The sequence below is a fragment of the Trachinotus anak genome, unplaced genomic scaffold, assembly GCF_046630095.1.
Source record: "Trachinotus anak isolate AG129_WGS33_773 ecotype Australia unplaced genomic scaffold, CSIRO_AGI_Tana_v1 ptg000012l, whole genome shotgun sequence".
In the NCBI taxonomy this organism is placed as follows: domain Eukaryota; kingdom Metazoa; phylum Chordata; class Actinopteri; order Carangiformes; family Carangidae; genus Trachinotus; species Trachinotus anak.
The window spans coordinates 281,266-301,599 of NW_027273863.1; the positions used below are offsets into that span (position 1 = coordinate 281,266).

A 20,334-nucleotide genomic window follows, 5' to 3' on the forward strand; every position below is an offset into this window, starting at 1 on the left:
ACCCCAAGCCGATGCTGCTAAGCTGTTGACACAGAGATGCCTAGCACAAAGCTAAAGATGTTAAAGTGATGATCTTAAGGTGTCAGCGGGAAGATAAACAAAGCTGTGGCTTATATAGTTTTGTTTGTGTTAGAATGCGGATGACAAAAGAAAAACACTAACCACTGATGTGTCATCCTGTAATCTCCCTACAGATATCTAAAACCTGAAGGGCACAGCCGTGTGAGATCAACCTCAGCATTCGGTGCCCGACAAACATCAAGTTGTGTCCCGCCTTCACTTTGCTCCTGCTGACAGCTCAATGTTTGTATCAGTCTCTCCTCTGAGCCGCTGCAGATACATGAGGTAAGTTGGACTCAGGTAGAGGACAGTTTTAGTGTAACAGTTCTGATTAAGTCCAGTTTATTGTAATTTCAGTTTCAACCCTTTATTTGCTTGTATTGTATTTTGTCTGATTCTGTCTCACTTGTATTACATTGTGTGTTATCTTGAGCAGCAGTTGATCCCTCAGTGAAAAATTGTTTTACTGAATGTTGCATGGTACAATATTACAACTGATTTTTTTTCAATATTGATATATAGATATATATATATCACAGAATGAAAAATTGTTAATGTTTAAAGCAATGAACTACGTTCCACTGTTGTACATCATGTAAGACTAAACTAGACCAAAACTTCAGTAACTGATATTGTTTATTTTTATTTAAACTTGCTCTGAAACATGATTTGATTTGGACAACAGAAATTTGTAGAACGATAATATGAGATCCCAATACAACTCAGCTGAAATTTGATAAATCATAATGTTTAATTTTCACCCACTAGAATTGAATAAAACAATGTCAGTGAATTATAACGTGTGTTTTGTGTTATATCAAAACCTGTTGAAGTAATATGTTTAATTTACTCTGAAGTTCTTTCCTGAAGACATAGAGGGAGATAAAACCTGCTACATGTAAGTGTTGCTATTTCCACATCTTTGTATAGACTACTGAGATTTCTCATCTCAGTAGAAAGGCCATTCTCACAATTGTTCAAAGTTCATATGGCCTCAGGTCTTCACCCAGCAAAAAAAATACTTCTCTTCTACTACATCTACAGATTTAGAGTAGCTCAGCACTGTTTCTTCTAGAAGGTTCTTTTTGACAATTAAAAAAATTAGAAGACATGCAGTGTAAGACATGTAGTTTCTTGGTGGCTAAGTTCTTGCCATGTTAATGATGGACATTGAACAAATAAGCTCTGTTCACAGCGTCAGTATTTTGACACGATGCAAATTACACTTTATTTGAGAAAAGTCTTGAACAAGTTGATTTTTATTAGAAACTGTTGAAATACTTAGACATCACTTGGTGATTTTTTATTTGTTTTTAGGAGAAAAAGATATTGTAGGATTTAAAAAAAAAAAGCATAACTTCAGATTCAATATTTTTGTGCAGTGTTTGTTACTGCTACTCTTTTGGGCCTGTTATTCACACTAATATGACATGCCAGAACATTTGGCAAAAGGCCAATATCATTTCTTGACATTACACTGAAACATACTTCCAAAATACTACAGTTTGACAGAAGTTTTTTTTTTTTTTTTAATAGTCTGTGTTGAAAACATCTCTGCAATAACAGGATGTCAGACAACAGTTCAGAGTGTCAGCACCAGGTGGCAGAAGTGAACCACCTAACATCAACCTGTTCCTATTCGTGACCTTCCACAGTAACCAAGTTAGTTTTTTCTTTGGCTGCTTTGCTCCAATATACTGTATGTGTGTGTGGTTTTCACTTCCTGTTGTGCCTTTTTTTTTCGCACTAATACTCTGTCCTCATTTACTGAAATACATTTACCACCTGGGTGATATATTAAATTAGTGACAAAGAAAAAAGCCTGACAATGTCCTTCATTTCCAGGTGAAAATAATTAAGATGAAATATTTCTTTCTTTAAACAAAGGATTTGGAGGTTTGCTAGTTACTATTTAGATAAATGCACAAGGTGCAGTGCAGTATATGCAGGACTGTGGTAAAGTGTGCATGTGTGTCTGTTCCATGGAGCTGATTTTCTAGCAGATAGAAGAACAAGTGAAAAACTAATCCCTTAAGGTTATGGAGGTGATTCTGTCTCTGCACTCAGTGCATCTTCATTTGTTCTTCATCATTTATTACTTTATTTATTATTTATTTTTTGTCATTGTGCCCTGCGCCCTGACATTATCCTGTACCCTTTTACCTTTACAGTCCAGCAGCAGATCTGTGCCTGTATTTAATTTCACGTCACATCAAGTCTTACATAAAAAGGTCGAGTTAGGTCCAGGATTGATTTTGCAAGTGACATTGGTTCAGGTTGAGCTTTGATGATTTTACTGTTAAACTTGGAACCTGTCAGTAAAGACTTTCCAGTTCAATAGGAAAAACAGCAGTTTTGTTGTTTCTGCAGAACTGTGGGTTACAGAATCATGTGGGTAATGTTGGTTGTTTATCAATCAATCTGCAGTAGATGGAAAAAAAAAGTGTAGCAAATGGAAAGAGGCCACACTTGGCATCATTTAGAGGTGTTTTGATTTTAGCATCACCTACTATATATAAACACAGTCTGAGCTGCACCTTTCCTCCCACTGTGGTGCAAACATAAACATTTGGTGCCATGAATTTTGAAACAGGCACAGATGCAAAAAATAAACCTGTGGCCAAGGAAAACTGCATAAAAACTGTTTGCCCTAGTGAACAGGAAAATAGAGCCCATAGAATTTGACCAATTCATCACAATACATGTCTGTCTGCTGCTGTCTACAGGTTAACTTTAACATGGAGCATTCTTTCCGCTTCAAATGAATGAGGACTCTACACAACTTAAATGCACTTTATGTTTTATTCTACAGTTACTTTGGAGACAAAGGGGACTACAGCACAGGAGATCCCAAAGCTCTTAGGTGGCCGTCTGTGAGTTTCACTCTTCATCTAGCCCTTTCTGTGATGATAGAAAGTGGACAAAGAGACGGATTAGAGACAGAAGACCAACAAGACTCAACAAGTGTTACACAAGGTAGTACACCAGAACTAGATTTTTGAACATTCAAGATGTTAGAGGTTAATGCTTTTTTTAATATCAGTATTCCCTCAATGTAGCATATTGGCTTCACAAATCATTTGAAATTGTTGAATTTGTAGGATTGGAAAAAATATGTATCATAAAAAACAGACAGCTGAAGAGCCAAGCTCATCTTCAGTAAGTCTTAAGCCACAGTTTTTCCTTTTTTTCTGTGAAAACAGACATTCACCTTTTAAAATAGAAGGTTAACAAAAAGTGTGCATGAGCGCTAACTAGAGCTAATAACACAGTAGTAGCCTCGGGTGGACAGTACAAACTGTGGGAAGCGGGAATACAGTTTTAACAAAAACTAAATGCTCTAACAAACATGTACGATAAGTCAAGCATTGTTTGGGATCTTGATTTGTATATTATTTCATTTACATTGATTTGTTTTGTTAGCAATGTTTATTGCTGGCTCTGCATTTCCAAAAAAAATCCTTCTGATGAAAATCTTGTAATAAAACTAACCATGCCACCTCATGGTTAACCTCTGCTAACCATGAGCTGGTCCTGGTTTGAATCTGGACAGGAACCTTTTTTACATAACATGCATTTCTCTCTCTCTCCTTGTTTTCTGTCCCATCTTTACTATCAAATCACTAATGAAGCAGTTAGACTGTCATGGAGCATCCCCTGTGCCAAAAGTTATATTACCACTAACCCTATTAAATACACTAATACAATTTACCAAATCCAGAAAAACACCCAAAATAAAAGTGATCTGTGCAAAGACTGGTTTGATTTATTTCTGTCATAACAAATTTTGCATTTCATGCAGAACACAACTTGAAGTGGATTACACTAAAATTCAATATTGTGTAATATTGTGAAGGAGGAAGGATAGCTCTGTGTAAGTATTGGGATGAAATATAGAACAGCTTTTTACCTTGGAGCTCACATCACGGCTCTTGGCACGCAGCTTGTTGACCTGAGACTCAGCGATGTCAGCTCGCTCTTCAGCCTCATCCAGCTCATGCTGCAGCTTGCGGAACTTGGTCAGATGAGTATTGGCCTGCTCCTCCTACAGGATTCAACAAAAAGGCAGAACACAATATTACATTGCAATAAGAGGCAATGGACATAAGGCCATATTGTCATCAACTGAAAGGGAAAACAGCTACATAAATGTCTTTGTGTGGTCACATTGTAAAAATTCAAGTCAGCTGGTGTTTTAACAGTATTTTAGCTTTGACAAATGTACTACTACTACTACTAATAATAACAGGCTATATAATATATAGATGTGGTATGAACTGTAACTATAAAGTTTATAGACACTGAGCACACAACACAAATGAGAGACAAGTTTTCCAGCCCACACTTACAGCCTCCTCAGCAGTTCTCTTGTAGGCTTTGACTTTGAGCTGCAGCTTGTCAACCAGATCCTGTAGACGTGCAACATTCTTTCGGTCTTCCTCAGTCTGTATAAATCAGGGGAATAGGAAAGAGACTCGCAAGTTCAATAAGGAGCATTGTCTTTGATTACCATCCTAATTTTGCCCAAAAAATAATAAGTATGTAAAATTAGGTGTGGTATAGTAGAATACTCGATGGACAATGGACATGCATTTCTGGGCAGGTAAGAAGATGCCTATAAACAGTATACATGGTATGGATAAAAATACACAACACTTTTTGGTATTTGTAAAGATTATGGTGATGGGTAAACAAAAAACTGACCTGGTATGTGAGCTCCTTGATGCGTCTTTCATATTTACGGATTCCCTTTACAGCTTCACTGCTCTTCTTCTGCTCTGACTCCACTTCATTCTCAAGCTCCCTCACCTAACATCAGAAGAATCACCCATTGGAAATTCACCAGTCCACAAGTAGCTCAAAGCTTCATTAATAAGTATATTTTAACACTTAGTGAAATAACTCTGAAATGAGAAAGGCAACAAATTCCAAGTGAGAGAGCCAACTGTACAGCCGTACAGAGCTTTTTACCCAATTTTAGCTCAATGGTTTGGTTTTATGGCATAGTTCACTTTCAAAGCTCAGATACCCCCACTGCACAGAACCTGCCCATTATTATTAACAGCAGACAGGCAAAAATAGCAACTACTTTTGTGAAGACAGTGGCCATCGAGCTAATTAAAGACATGTATATTTTCCTCAGAATTTGGTGGAGATCAAACCAGAATAAACAGGCCAGGGAATGATGAACATATATTTGTGACCAGACTGTGATGGGATTATAATGTTTACGGGATGTTCAAGTCTGCTGTTGTTACAGCAGTTATCTAGAAGGCAGCAATACACTCACATAGCACTTTGTCTGAAACACCTGTTTACCTGCTTATTCATGCAATTATCTAATCACCCAATAATGTGGCAGCAATGTGATGCATAAAATCCTGCAGATACAGGCCAGGAGCTTCAGTTAATGTTCAGATCCAACATCAGTATGGGGAAAAATGTGATCTCAGAGACTTTGACCATGAAATGACCTTTGGTGTCAGACAGACTGTTTTGAGTATTTCTGATCTGCTGGGATTTTGACACTCAAAGTATAGAGTTTTACTCTGAATTGAGCCAAATACTAAAAACATTCAATAAGCAAGAGTTCTGCAGATGGAAGCACCTTGGTGATGACAGACATCAGAGGAGAATGGCCAGACTGTTTGGAGCTGACAGAAAAGCTACAATAACCCCTCATTACAACTGAGGTGAGCAGAAAAGAATGTCTGAATGAACAACACATCGAACCTTGAGGCAGATGGGTTTCGGTAGCAGAAGACCACATCAGGTTCCAAATCTGTCAAGAAGCTCACCAAAACTAGATGTTAATGGTGTAGGGAATGTTTTCTTAGCACACTTTGGGTCTCCTTATACCAATCAATTGTGGCTTGAATGCAACAGCCTATCTCAGTATTTTCGCTGACCCTGTTCATCCCTTCATGGCCACAATTTACCATCTTCTAATGATCACGTCTAGCATGATAACGCTCTATGTCATAAAGCAAAAATCTCATCTCATCTCAAACTGATTCCATGAATATGACAGTCACCAGGTCTATATCCAGTACAACACCTTTGGGATGTGGTAGAACAGGAGATTGGCAGCTTGAATGTGCAGTTGACAAATCTCAGAAATTATATGATGCGGTCATGTCAACATGGAGCATAATTTTAGAGGAAAGTTTCCAACATATTGTTGCCACAAAGAATTGAGGCTGTTTTGAGAAAGATAAAGGGAGACCCTACCCAGTGTTAGGATTGTGTTCCCAATAAAGTGCTCCCTGAGTGTATATCAGTGCTGCATGTCAGTCGGCTTGTTTTGGAGTTGATCTGTGTTGTAATTGCTAAAATATGATAATGCAGCTTTATATAATATTAATGTTGAAAGAACAGATGTGATTATTTGTATACTGGCAAACTTCTCTTACCCTGGCCTCGAGCTTCTGCACCTGCTTCTTGCCTCCCTTCATGGCGATCTGCTCAGCTTCATCCAGACGGTGCTGCAGGTCTTTAATGGTTTGCTCCATGTTCTTCTTCATACGCTCCAGGTGAGCGCTGGTGTCCTGCTCTTTCTTCAGCTCCTCTGCCATCATGGCAGCATCAGTGATGGCCTTCTTGGCCTTTTCCTCTGCATTTCTGCACTCCTGCACCGCTTCCTCCACTTCAGTTTGAAGCTGGGAAGCATCAACCTCAAGTTTCTTCTTCTGGTTTATCAGGCTAGTGTTCTATACATATTTGAGATGTGAGAGAAGGTGCATTATTATACTTTAGAAACAGTAATATTTTCAAGTTCTTTGTGATGTACAAGAAACCATTGAATCATCTGAACTCATTGTAATAAATGATTGGGTCTCAAAAAGCAATGTAAAATTCAATAATAGACTTCCTCAGTAAATTGGCAGTAAGAGAAAAGAACTGCACCAGGTGCAAGTACTGCATCTTACCTGTGAGTGCAGTAGCTGCACCCTCTCACTAACATCCAGCAACTCTTGCTCAGCAAGTTTGCGACTTCTCTCAGTTTGCTCCAGAGCACCCCTCAGTTCCTCCAGTTCAGCCTGAAGCAGGTTGTTGCGTCTCTCAACTATGGCAATGTTCTCTTTAAGATCATCATTGGCCCGAACAGACTCATTTAGCTGAATTTGGCAATCCTGAATGGGATGACATCAATCACATTAATCTTTATAACCACTTCAAACATCAGAAGAAAGTAAGCCTTTCCTTTACCAGTTTACCTTTAGATGTGCATGAACAGATTTAAGTTGTTTCTGGGCCTCAGCTGCCTGCCTGTTGGCCTGGCTAAGCTGGATCTCCATCTCATTGAGGTCTCCCTCCATTTTCTTCTTCAGACGCAGGGCCTCATTCCTGCTGCGACACTCAGCTTCAAGAGAGCTTTGCAGGGTGTCAATGGTCCTCTGCAGGTTCCTCTTGCTCTGCTCCATCTCCTCATCTTTCTCAGCTAGTTTGCGTTCAATGTCAGCTTTAACTTGATTGAACTCTAACTGGGCTCTTAGAATCTTGCCCTCTTCATGCTCCAGGGAGGCCTGGTGGGCAGGAGAGTACAGACTTTGAACATAACAGTAGACATTGTTTCTCTAAATTGTACACATTGGGGAAGACCTGTACCTCAGCTTCCTCAAGAGCAGACTGGATTTCATTCTTCTCCTGTTCCAGTTGTTTCCGTAATTTTTCCAGTTCATGTATGCTCTTACCACCTTCACCAAGTTGCTCAGTGAGGTCAGATATCTCCTCTGTTGGATGTCAAACAGTGTGATTAAGTTGGCTTTATAATTAACACTAGAAAGTAGGTCTACAGAAACTTGAACACAAACCCCAGTGATAGATCTTACCCTGTAAGTTTTTGTTCTCTCTCTTCATGGTCTCCAGATGGTCCAGAGACTCCTCATAAGAGTTCTTCAGTTTGAAGAGCTCAGTGCTAAGAGCCCGGGCCTCCTTCTGAGAGCCCTCAAGCTCACACTGAGACTCTTCATACTTCTGCTTCCACTCAGACAGGACCTACAGTGGACAGAAAGACCAGCGTTAAGTGGATATGTACTAGATGAATGGAGAGAGGAGGACTGCAGGGGAATACATCATCTCATGGGAACAATTTTTCATTATTGAAAATAAAACCAAAAAATGTAGATGATATAAAGTTTATAGTAACCCTCAACTCAAATTTGCTCAACGGGAGACCTATTTGGACTAGTTCTGGAGAAAATGGATTAATGGAACTTATCAAGTTAAAAGGTCAAATTAAAAATTCATCAAATCTGCAGGTGAGAGACGATACTACCAACTGATACATTTGGTGCTCACGAGTTCTTCCCAGTACTTCACCTTGTCAAAGTTTCTTTGCTTCTTGTCCAGAGCAGCAGCAGCAGCGTTAGACCTCTCCACATCCACCATGAGATCTTCAATCTCATTCTGCAGTCTGTGTTTGGTCTTCTCCAGAGAGGAACATTTAGCGTTCACTGCTTCAACAGCCTCCTCAGCCTCCTGCAGACGCTGAGCCAGCTTTTTCCTTAAATCAAATCAATCATTCAAATAATTTAATGTTCCTGTAGTTGTGCCTGTTAGATAGTCAAATTGTAAACTACTGTGGCTGGCTGCTTAGTCATCTAACAGACAAACTTTTTGTTTGTCTTATATTTTAGTAGGAACATAACACAAACAAAAAGCTGACCTGATAGATGAAGTAAAATGTCTTTTTAGGAATTACAGATTGAATAATGAATTTGGATCTTAAATTATCTTACTTGGCGTCCTCCAGTTCCTCAGTCCTCTGGATGGCATCGGTTTCATACTTAGTTCTCCACTGAGCCACCTCAGAGTTGGCCTTTGACATCCCGCGCTGCAGTTCAGCTTTGGCCTCCTGCTCCTCCTCATACTGCTCCCTGAGCAGGTCACAGTCGTGACGAGAGGACTGCACTGCGTGTGCCAGAGCACTCTTTGCCTGTTGAAACAAAATCATATGAATGAGTGACACCCAAGCGGCAATTCCCTGGGCCTGAAAAATGAAGTCAACATGGAAGTGCCAAAAAGCAGTTCTTTGAATGGCCACTTGAGGCTGGTTGCAAAAGCAAGTCAGTCCCCATAGACCCCCATGTTAAAATGTCCAACTTTACAGCAGAAATAAAGGGGCACCAGGCCGCTTTGAGTGACAGGTGAGCACCATCACATTTTGCTAGCTGTCTACTCAGTGTCACCTCAGCTAATTCAAGTCAGTGAAGTTAGCACTAATCAGCAGGTATCAGTATAGGCACTGACATACCTGGCTCTTTAGCTTAGCTCATTAACTTTCTAATCAACCAGCAAATGAATTAGCCTTAGCTTTCAAGCAAGACGCCAAGATGTCCAGCTGTGCTAATGATGCTAAAGAGAGCGTATGCTTGCAACCTTTGTTAAACTGTCATGCACCAAAGTCTGAGCTCCACACATGCACCACCTCTTTGTCCGTTTTTGGATTAGCCAGGAGTTAGGTGGAGTCAGGCACTGACAAGATGGGGACAGTGGAGCAGCCCATCCGAGCTCAAAACCCCTCTTCAGAAACTTATTTGTGACCTCACCAAGGCTGGTCTATGTCTTTATTTGTAGTCCATGGTAACAGACCTATATACACCACTTAGAAACTACTGTTCAGTGCTGTCAGTACAGTAAGCAATGGAACCTCATTTCACCTTGGTCTCCTCCTCTAGTTGTCTCTTCAAGTCTTCAATCTGTTGAGTGTAGGACATTTTTCCTCTTGTCAGTTGAGACACCAGGGAATCCTTCTCCTCCAGTTGTCTTAAGAGCTCACCTAGTATTTGGGAAAATGCAGAATGTTATTTTCCCAAAAAACCTTCACCAAGAAGATTTATGAAAAATCGTTTCTGTTTTTTTCCCAGAAGCACCTATTGATTTTTCATGTTTTGAAAGCTTGCAAAATCGTACCATTTTCTGTTTGAAGCTTTGCTCTTTGCATATTGAAGTCATTAATATAGCGTTGAGCCTCCTCAAACTTGGTCTTGTATTCATTCATCTGATCTTCCATAGTCCTGCATGTCTTCTCAAGATTTGTCTAAAAATAAATGAATCACATCAAAATAAGAATTTTGAATACACCCCATTACACACCAAATACCCACATATCTCTGCTATGTCAACATTAGCAGAAAATTATTTGTCAGTTAAGCTAACCTTTGTCTTCACAATATGTTCCATATTGGAGACCACATCATCCAGCTCTAGTTTGAGCTCACTCTTCTCCTTCTCCAGTTTCTGCTTGACTCTCTGCAGGTTGTCAATCTGCTCCCCCAGGTCAGCAACACTGTCAGCTTGTTTCTTCCTGAGTGTGGCAGCGGTGGCTTCATGCTGCAGAGTGGCCTCTTCAAGGTCTCTGCGGAGTTTCTGGAACTCGGCCTCCCTCTTCTTGTTCATCTCAATCTGGGCAGCTGTTGCTCCTCCAGCCTCCTCCAGCCTCTCACTGATCTCCTCCAGCTCTCTGGACAAGTCTGCTCTCTGCTTCTCCACCTTGGCTCGGGCAGCTCTCTCTGCCTCAAGCTCTTCCTCCAGTTCTTCAATGCGGGCCTGTTGAGCCATAATTATTAAGTCACTCTTGTTGTTGATTATTATTATTACTTTTATCAATTTTGAACCATTACACATGAGTCACCCATTACCTGGAGCTCTTTCAGCTTCTTTTGGAGCTGAATAGCAATGGCCTGCTCGTCCTCTATTTTATTATTCAGCTGATTGATTTCAAAGTCTTTCCTGTGGTAAAATAGTGAAATAATAAAAGTTCGAACAACTGTATATCAATAACAGTGTTACTGTATCCATATTTCATATTTGTATTCCAGGAAATACAGGCATACATATAGGATAATTACTTTTTTAGGTGCTCTTCAAGTTGTTGCTTGTCATTCTCCAGGTCCATTAGGCTCTCCTGGGTCAGTTTCAGGTCACCCTCCAGCTTCCTCTTTGCTCTCTCAAGATCCATCCGTACTTTCTTCTCTTGTTCCAGAGAACCTTCAAGCTGGGTTGTATCATTAGAGAAGGTGACATTTTCTGTCAACAAGTACTGCACAGAGAATGACTCTTCTAAAAACATTAAAAATAATTGAGACAAAATGCTTTGAAATACATACATCATCCACTTGCTGCTCCAGCTTGGCCTTGGCCTTGGTCAGAGTGTTGACTTTGTCTTCCTCACTCTGCAGGTCATCCAGTGTTTGCTGATGAGCTTCCTGTAAGGCTTTCTTTTCCTTGGTCAACTTGGCAATGATTTCATCCAGAGCAGCCATCTCCTCAGTCAGGTTCTTTACCTACAAATTGAGAAATAATGTAGGTATTGTAAACACGATAAAACATGCCACTGAAATAGCTGAGTAGTTGTTGTACCTTGTTCTCGGTGGCGTGCTTCTCTTTCTCCACTTTGGCCAGAGTTAACTCTAAGTCATCAATGTCCTTCTTTAACTCAGAACACTCATCCTCCAGCTTCCTCTTCTTTGCTGTGAGTTCAGCGTTCATCTCCTCCTCATCCTCCAGTCTCTCAGATAGCTCTTTGGCTTTTGCTTCCATCTGAATTTTGTGTTTGATCAGCCCCTCACATCTTTCTTCAGCATCTGCAAGATTATCTTGCTCCTGAATTGAAATTGTTACATGGTTGATAATATTACTAACATATGGTAAGTTGTGTGTATGTATTATTTTGCATTTGTTATTTAAGGTTTAATTAACATTTTGACATCATAATATTTGAAATCCTGTTATTAGACTTACAGCCTGGACTTGGAGCTGCAGGTCATTCTTCTCTTGGAGAAGTGAAACCATTTTCTCCTCTAGTTCCTTCCTACGAGCTTCAGACTTTGCATAAGCCTCTTTCAGCTTCAGGAATTCTTCCTTCATGTTGGCCATCTCCTTTTCTGCCTCAGCAGATCTCAACAGAGGTTTAATCTTAAAGAACAGCTTCATCCAGGGCCAATTCTTGACCCCCATGAAGGCACGGATGTTCCATTGGATCACCAATAGTGCATCTCTGTCCAAGAACAACCAAAGTTATAACCACCACTTAATACAAAACGAGATAATTATGAATAACCATTATCATTGTCTCGGTTGTAGTTATTGTAAGTGTATGACTCCTCTGACCTCCTCTCAACAATCTTCTGGAATTCCACTCTTGCCAGCAGACCTCTGGATCGAGCTTGGATTCCAGTGATAATGAGTGACAAACGGTCATCCCTCATCTCCTCCAGTTGCCCAAGAAGACCAGCCTTGAAGAATACCTTTAGGGGAATGGCACAACATGTAAATATTCACCAGGTGTCAACTTAATGGCTCCCACTCTAGGACATTTTCCTGTCACAGACTGAAACCTACAATAGCAAATATTAACTAATGTTCACAAACCAAATATATTGCTGCGTAACTGAAATTTATTCAGCTGGTATCGTTATTTGATGACTTGTTTCCACTCACTCTTGTACCACTTTTCACATTTACCATTGTACTGCAGTTGTCATTTGTTGTCACAATTGCTACTGTGAAGCAAAAGTAAGACAAACTGGCTTCAAAGGGCTAGTGTGTAGGATTTACTTGCATCTGGTGAGAAACAAACTGAATACCCCTCCTACCACCCCCCACTTTCCAAGCATGTAGAAGAACCAACAGTGTTATTCAGGTAACGTTAAAACATGTAAGCCCTTCTCTACAGCCAGTGTTTGGATTGTTCATTCTGGGCTACTGTAGAAACATGGTGGTGCAACATGGCAGGCTCAGAAGACAAGGACCCACTCCATATGTAGATATGAGGGGCACATTTTAACCTAACAAAAATAAAACAAAACTTAGTTTCAGGTGATTATACACTAATGAAAACGTAATTATGAATATTTTATTCCATTAATGCCAATAAATCCCCTAAATCCTCCACACTGGTCCTTCATGTTTACTGTGTTCACTGTTGATGTTTCCCTGTAATTCTGGGCATAGACGATGTAACACATGTGCTTTTGTTTTTCCTTTTTATTGATTACCTTTGTGTGCCCAAACTTGTATTGATTGTGATCAATATCCAGAGATCCAAGAAGCTTCTCAGCTCCCTTCCTGCTATCAATGAACTGACCCTCGGGGATGGCAGCAGGATTCAGGATGCGATATCTGGAAAATCAAAAAAGACTTGTACTTCCATTTTCTTTTGGAATAATACAATAAACAAAAATTTACATGTGATATAATACCTCTGTTTGAAATCTCCGTAGAGGATCCTGTTGGGGAAGCCCTTTCTGCAGATCCTGATGCCCTCCAGCACACCATTACAGCGCAGCTGGTGCATCACCAGAGGATTCTCCATGGCCCCAGGAGTCTTGGTCTCATTGGGGATGATGCAGCGTACAAAGTGAGGGTGAGTAGACCTCAAGTTGGTCATCAGCTTGTTCAGGTTCTCCTGTGGAGTTAATAAAACATTTTAAAAGTTTAGGTGGTTATTGTGACATATATCTTTCTGTCATTGTTTTCCATATGAAGTAGCCTTTCTATTTGTTTGTCTTTACTAACCCTGTGCAAGGCAGACACAGTTTGGAAGGACGAGCCTTTCTTCTTGCTTCCTCCTCCTTTGCCTTTTCCAGTTTCTGCTAATAAACCATAAGCATTAACAGTCTCATTAGATTGCATTAACAGTACCAGGCACAAATGATTCAGTCTTGCATTTCTCACAAGGACAAATTTTTCAAATTATTGACATTCCTAGTGCAGGTTAATACAATACATACAGTTTATTCTTACCTGAATCAGCTCCAGCATAATTTGCAAAGAGGAAAGACAACAGTTTCAGAGAAGACTTCTGGTAGAGTCCTACAACGGTCTCATTCAGAGGATCCTTGTTCTTCACCAGCCAGTTGTTGATATTATAGTCAACAGTTCCAGCATAGTGCATCAGGGCAAAATGGGCCTCTGGTTTTCCTTTGACAATTCTGGGCTTCTGGAAGTTGTTGGATTTCCCCAGATGGTTGTCATAGAGCTTAGCTTTAAAGGTGGCATCAGAGGCTTTGGGGAACATGCACTCCTCTTCAAGGATGGACATGATACCCATGGGCTGAGGAGACAAAATATAAATGGTTTAGAAAACAGGCCATATTTTAATTTACTTTTATTCATGTCTGTCTCATAGCCTGGTATCTCACCTTTTCAATCAGGTCAATACAGGCCTGCAAATCCATACCAAAGTCAATGAAGGTCCATTCAATGCCCTCTTTCTTGTACTCTTCCTGCTCCAGCACAAACATGTGGTGGTTGAAAAACTGTTGCAGTTTTTCATTGGTGAAGTTGATGCACAGCTGCTCAAAGGTGTTGAGCTGTAATGATATCAATATAATACGTTGTTATTTGCATTTGCATTTGACAAAAAGGTGGAGTTTATTTAATTTATTTGCCTCTAAATTATACAAAAGTATTATAGAAGAAGCTCACATCAAAGATCTCAAATCCAGCAATGTCCAGAACACCAATGAAGTACTGACGAGGCTGCTTGGTGTCCAAGGATTGGTTGATCCTCACCACCATCCACAGGAACATCTTCTCATACACTGACTTTGACAGTGCACCAATAGCATAGTACACCTACAAAAAGAAATCCAAAAGTTACAGTAAATAGCGAGTGTTATACACTGAATGTTGCTTCCTTTGTCTATCGTAATTCAGTGGACATTCTTCATTCTTACCTGCTGGACATTTTGTCCCTTGGTGACCCACTCATTTCCTACTTTGACTCTTGGATGACAGAGACCTTTGATGAGGTCAGCAGAGTTCAGGCCCATTAGATATGCGACTTTGTCAGCATCTGAGAACACAAGTTAACCATTAACTCTTGACATCATTTTTATCCCATCTATCATCTCTCAGCGCTTCATGCGCATCACTGACCTTCAGTGCCATCAGCCTCTGCCTGCTCCTCTCGCTGCTTCTGCTTGAACCTCATGTTACCATAATGCATGATGGCACCAGTCAGCTTGTAAATGCCATTCTTCTCTTCTTGAGTGAATCCCAGCACATCAAAGGCATCCTGAATGAAAGCAGAGATGTGGGGGATAAGATAGAATGTGCCTTCTGAGCCACCAGGATCGCAGCCACATTAAGCATCGTTGCCCTCTGACATTAGACATCTAATCCAGTCTTTTCAAATCTTTTTTGCTCTCATGTAGTGATGTCAGTGACATCAAGTTTCATAAGCCCATCCCAACAGCTATTGCTGTTACCGTGATGAACACTATTCGTATTGAGCGGTGGTGGTGGTATCATTTTCAGTTTCTTCTGTGTAACAGTTCACTAAAAATTGTCACTAATCTTTTTTGTTCAAGTAATGTTCAACAATGTATATACAAATATTTAACCAACAATTAGTAAACCATTTACTGGTTAGCATTGGCGAAACAGATGAACTGTTGAATCTCAACTAATAAAACTAATAATCTTTTAAAGTGTTACAAAAACTCTCTGTAGGAGGTCTATGCAGATAAAATGTAGACTTGTTGTTGTCTGTTGCACTATTTTACCAATTTAAAAAAAAACTATAGATTTTCTATTTTTTTCAACAACTGTCGGTCATAAACCATTATATTTAGGTGAACACTACAAGGTAACTATCAGATAATTCCGAGAAAAAACTTTATGGTGCACCCCACTCACATCAGTGGCCATCAGTTCCTCAGCATCATTGATGGAGGCCACAGTTGTTTCCCCCTGGGAGATGAAGGCGTAGTCATAGGGGTTGTTGGTGATGAGCAACATCTCTGAAAAGAAAAACAGAATACACTTCTGTCCGACCTTTGCATGCTGGAGATACTTTATAGCAACATTACAACTACCAGCTGTTACAGGTCCAAAGATAAGTTGTTTTCACTTACCGAGCAGCTCAGGTTTCTTCTGAGACAGGATCTGGTAGAAGATGTGATAGTCTCTCTCAGCCTTTAGCTGAAAGACGACACGAGACTTTTCCAGCAGATCTGTTAAAGATAATTTCATTATGTAGCTGAGACGACAGGAAATTGTTGTCATAATTGGAGAAAAGCCGATGAAATTATAAAAAAGAGCCTACTCACATGTCTCAATATCAGCTGAGGCCAGTTTTCCACTGGCAGCAAAGTGAATTCGGATGAATTTGCCCTAAAATTTATGACAAAAAAAAAAAAGTTAAAATAGAAGAGGCACAAAGGGATATTTCATTACAGACAAAAACTTACAAATCTGGAAGAATTGTCATTTCTGATGGTCTTGGCATTTCCAAAGGCCTCAAGAGCTGGATTAGCCTGGATGATCTGATCTTCAAGAGTACCCTAAAAGAATACAGGAGCGTAACATTTGTTCAAATAGATGAAGATTAAAGAAAACAGTGCAGTGCACCATTAAAGGTTCTATTTTCTGTAAATTGAGCATAATAACCTTTTTCTCAGAGCTCCCGTCTTTCTTCCCACCTCCAGCTGCAATGCTGGCAAAGTACTGGATGACTCTCTTGGTGTTGACAGTTTTCCCAGCACCAGATTCTCCACTGAGGACACACATTGAATCATTTTTGATAAATTAACAAATGGGTAGAAGTCATCAAATGCAACTAATCAAGTTGATTAAGTCAAGTACATGGAATTTTCTTTAGCGTTTGTTTTTTCAGAGCCAATCTGACTTAAACTGATGTGTCAGATGGTGTGTTACACAATCCAGCTGCCTCACAAGTTAACTCTGACGGTTATTATCCATAATTACTGCCCATGTTAATGTTCATAGACATATTCAAGTCTTCTGTTCCAATATGGAATAACAGACCACTTAAGATGTAACAGTACAAATATTAAAGGGAATAATGAGCTTTTCAGCAAAAACTCAAGTCATGAAAACAAAACTTACGTGATGAGAATTGACTGATTTTCTCTGTCTGAAAAAGAGAAGACAGAATCACTCAAGGATCCTGGGATTCCTTAGCATTTTTTCCATTTTACTTTTCTGTGAACACATAATAACTGAGGGTATTTTACCAGTGAGCATGTACTGGTAGGCATTGTCAGAGATGGAGAAGATATGAGGAGGAGCTTCAGTCCTCTTCTTTCCTCTGTAGGCAACAACCACCTCTTGGTTGTAGACTGGCAGCCACTTGTAGGGGTTGACAGTCACACAGAACAGCCCAGAGTAGGTCTATGAGAATGAGAGAGAGAGACAGCACACATTTAGGATAGAATTATATTAGGTATTGAAATGTAGTATGTTGTAGTAAGCGAGGGGTTCAATCTTTGCTTTATATATATTTTTAAAGCTTTCAGCTTACATAGATCATCCAGGCTGCGTAACGCTCTTTGAGGTTGAACAGCACAGCAGGCTCATGAAGGAAGGTGAACATCGCCATGTCTTCAATTTTGTCAAACTTTGGCGGGTTCTGAGGGTGGACATCACACTCCTTCACTGTGACAGTCTGAAAATGGAAATAATCAGTGTTAATACACAGTCAGTAATCCTGAGGAATTTCAGCTACTTTCAAACATTACGAGTGCGTTGTAAGAAAGAGCCCCTGATCATTATGCCTGTGCGCATACGTGTCTTTGTCAGCAATTGGTTCTCTGCTACCTGACTAAAGGACAAATGGGCCTGAATCATCTCTTGTATTACTACCGTTCCCTAATTAGGGAACCAGTTGTATGCAAGGCAAGCTGTGCTTTTTGGCTCACTGACCTTTCCTTTCTCAGTCTGAGCAGTGACTTTGTCCCCCTCACGGCTGACGATGGAAGCCTTCACATACTCCTCATCAGCATCAGGAACAAAGCACTCCTTCTTCATGTCAAAGGGGCGAGTCTGGGCCTCCAGACGCTCCCTGTCTGACTTCCTTAGGTATGGGGCTGCTGCCCCAAACTCTTTCATGGCAGCGTCACCCATTTTCCACCTTTGCTATGAAAATAATAATGTCAATTGCAATTAAGTCCATATTATGTGTTTAAATGAAGGCAGCTGTAGGATACATTTTTTTTCTTTCTTTTGTCATATAATTTGCTGTATTTAAATCAAACACGTTTTCATTTTTCAGATGCTCTTACCTTAGAAATCCGGACTGAGAGGAAAGATGTTTAATGGTCCTGAGGAAAAAAGTAATGAAAACTGATGAAACCAATCTGCAGTCCACACCAGCAGTACCAAAGTGTAGAAGGTGATTTCCAAGCCATTGTCCTCCTACCTTACCTTAAGATAGAATGGTGACCAATTGGGGGTTTCACCATGAGTTCTCCTTATAAACAAAGCCCCTCTGCCAAATATGGAGGGGCATTTCAGGGTGCAGGAATGTTATTGTGTCTGAGTTAGGTTAGGGGTGCATGAAGGGAGGGGGTTAATGAGTGGGAGAGAGTAATATAGAAATCAGCGGGTAAGGGTCTTATCAGTGATGGCGTTGGTCTCCTGACGAGGCCATATTAGGAACTCCATGCAGTGCAGTGATTAATCATAGGTATCCTTAAGCAGCCAGGGGACCAGGGCACCACAGCGAAATCTTAAAATAGACAAAGGGAGGAACTCCTTTCTTATCATCTCTTAAGTTCTGACACAGGAACAATACATGCTGTACACAACAGAAACTTCCCCAAGACTGTTACTGATCAGAAACTTTTTGTTATCTACCAGATCAAACAAATATGATTCACAATCACTGATGTAATAGAGGTAGTTACCGGACAGCAAACACCGAGACCACTGATATAAACAAAACTTAGAGCAAATATCTTTAAAATATGTTCATATATAATTTTTTTTTTAATTTATTGGTCCTTTCTGACATCATTGTGCAGCAGAGGCCAACATCAAAATCATAATTAAAAACTGAAAATACATTTTCAGTTTTCATGCATGAGTCAAAATATCTTAACTTGTGTTTTATTTATCAGTTTTGTTTTGCATAATTTCAATAATTTTTTTTTTTTAATTATCAAATTACATTCTCATACAATATAGTTTTGCATTTTCTTCCATAAACAAAAAAAATATGCATAAATGTTTCTTGGAACAGCAGCAAATAAAATCAAAAGCACATTCTTTGCATGGCTTACAATAATACAGAGCATTGTATAAATGTAAGCTACTGGTATTGTTTTCCAAACACAAAGGAGGGCAAGAAAATAGCTGGGGAGATATTTTAGAGAGGTAGGTCATGTATAGGTCTTAATTATGCAGAGGGCCTAAGTGAAGTTGCAGTGAGGTATTGGTAACAAATTGCGTGCGACATCATAGAATGGACTTTGTGGTAATGTAAACAGCCATCAGATACCAAGTGGGGTGGTCTAAATAAAGAACATTACTTGGTGAGATTAAGCAGGCGACAAGTGCGAGGCAGCACAGACAGAGGCCTGCCACAGGTGACATGCTTGAGACTTACTGAAAGGCAGTAATGATGACACACAATGGAGGATAATGCCAGCATGTTATGCTGCAATGTGATGCCAAGGTCACAGTGGAAGCCTTTTCCCATTATCAGACAGCAGCTAGCAAAAGCTGGCCCCTCAGCCCTGTTGTCATGGCATTGTTTCTTTGAGGACAAAGATAACTGTGTGAAATTCCTGCTGGGAACCCTGCACTGATTGAGGAGAACAGCTACAGGGGCTTTCAGGATCCTTCCCTCTGCATCTCAGCTGTTGCTGATGATGGTCTTACATTGTCGTCTGTCTCATATAAATATACACAGTGACAGGTATATCCCACAGTCCATCAAATGTGAATGTTGCATTTAAAATTCCACTCATATGTGATGTCTGAGTCTACTCCATCAACAGATGATGGCGTCTTAAAAGCCTCTCTCCAAACGTAAATATAAGCCCACCAAGGTGCTGTTACTCATTTATACTCAAACTGTATTGCCCTAACCCTGTCACACTATTTAATAACATTTAATAATTTCCAATTTCTAAAACTTAACTGATAACTTATTCAACATACTTTGTAATTACATATAGCAAATATGGACAGCATGCACAGCAATTCGCTAGCAGCAGTAAACACAGGCCCTTCAAAGGTTAAGAGATAAAAGGAGGGTCAACAGCTGCTGACAAGTGCTGAGATTATTTCCATTCTGATAACTTCCCGGCGCTGTTACTGACAGCTGGTGTCAGGGTGCAAAGTGGAAGTGAGAGATTCCATGCCCCCGCTAAAGACCAAGTGAAGATAACACTGACCTTACTGCTCAAACTCCCACTCATTAAAGGAAACATGGTTTAAATGATTTGTTTATATTACAACAGATTCACATTGTCACCACATATATTTGATACCATACAAACAGGGGAAGGATATTTT

At 40.0% G+C, this 20,334-nt stretch overlaps 2 protein-coding genes and 1 long non-coding RNA gene across 4 annotated transcripts in view; 1 reads left to right on the forward strand and 2 right to left on the reverse strand.

Annotated features, from left to right (window-relative positions):
- The first annotated feature begins 351 nt into the window (after positions 1-351).
- LOC139629370 (uncharacterized) lies at positions 352-3,814 on the forward strand. Its single transcript, XR_011692951.1, has 2 exons — positions 352-1,722; positions 2,873-3,814. It is a non-coding gene; the product is annotated as an uncharacterized lncRNA (long non-coding RNA).
- LOC139629367 (myosin-7) lies at positions 2,849-18,151 on the reverse strand. 2 transcript variants are annotated; one of them, XM_071491933.1, is made up of 38 exons: positions 18,096-18,151; positions 17,737-17,949; positions 17,336-17,479; positions 17,049-17,205; positions 16,921-16,948; positions 16,462-16,567; positions 16,263-16,355; positions 16,122-16,185; positions 15,927-16,025; positions 15,709-15,812; positions 14,947-15,085; positions 14,745-14,863; positions 14,494-14,643; positions 14,208-14,378; positions 13,810-14,119; positions 13,582-13,655; positions 13,266-13,471; positions 13,062-13,185; positions 12,175-12,311; positions 11,806-12,061; positions 11,425-11,667; positions 11,172-11,348; positions 10,914-11,059; positions 10,704-10,794; positions 10,222-10,611; positions 9,976-10,102; positions 9,723-9,841; positions 8,802-8,998; positions 8,383-8,566; positions 7,893-8,058; positions 7,669-7,793; positions 7,278-7,586; positions 6,990-7,193; positions 6,474-6,770; positions 4,765-4,869; positions 4,410-4,505; positions 3,971-4,105; positions 2,849-2,961 (listed from the first exon to the last, which is right to left on the reverse strand). In XM_071491933.1, the coding sequence occupies exons 2-38, from the start codon at positions 17,935-17,937 to the stop codon at positions 2,941-2,943; spliced, it is 5,814 nt and encodes a 1,937-aa protein (XP_071348034.1). In that variant the 5' UTR covers positions 17,938-17,949; positions 18,096-18,151; the 3' UTR covers positions 2,849-2,940. The 2 variants fall into 2 exon arrangements, with proteins under 2 accessions (XP_071348034.1, XP_071348033.1); XM_071491932.1 differs by having other exon boundaries at positions 13,582-13,658.
- Positions 2,849-20,334, reverse strand: part of LOC139629368 (myosin-7-like) — a 33,050-nt gene continuing 15,564 nt past the window's right edge. The window contains exon 28 of the mRNA XM_071491935.1: positions 2,849-2,961. Within this exon, the coding sequence (XP_071348036.1) occupies positions 2,941-2,961 (21 nt within the window). The 3' untranslated portion in view covers positions 2,849-2,940. The remainder of the gene's footprint in view (positions 2,962-20,334) is intronic.

Bases quoted from the DNA above. Each gene is read 5' to 3' on its own strand.
- LOC139629367 (XM_071491932.1), bottom strand. From the start codon at position 17,937: ATGGGTGACGCTGCCATGAAAGAGTTTGGGGCAGCAGCCCCATACCTA. The intron at 11,060-11,171 runs GTATGTATTTCA...GATACAACCCAG, and splicing joins TGGAGCAGCAAGTGGATGAT to CTTGAAGGTTCTCTGGAACA. The intron at 4,506-4,764 runs GTCAGTTTTTTG...TGATTTATACAG, and splicing joins TCAAGGAGCTCACATACCAG to ACTGAGGAAGACCGAAAGAA.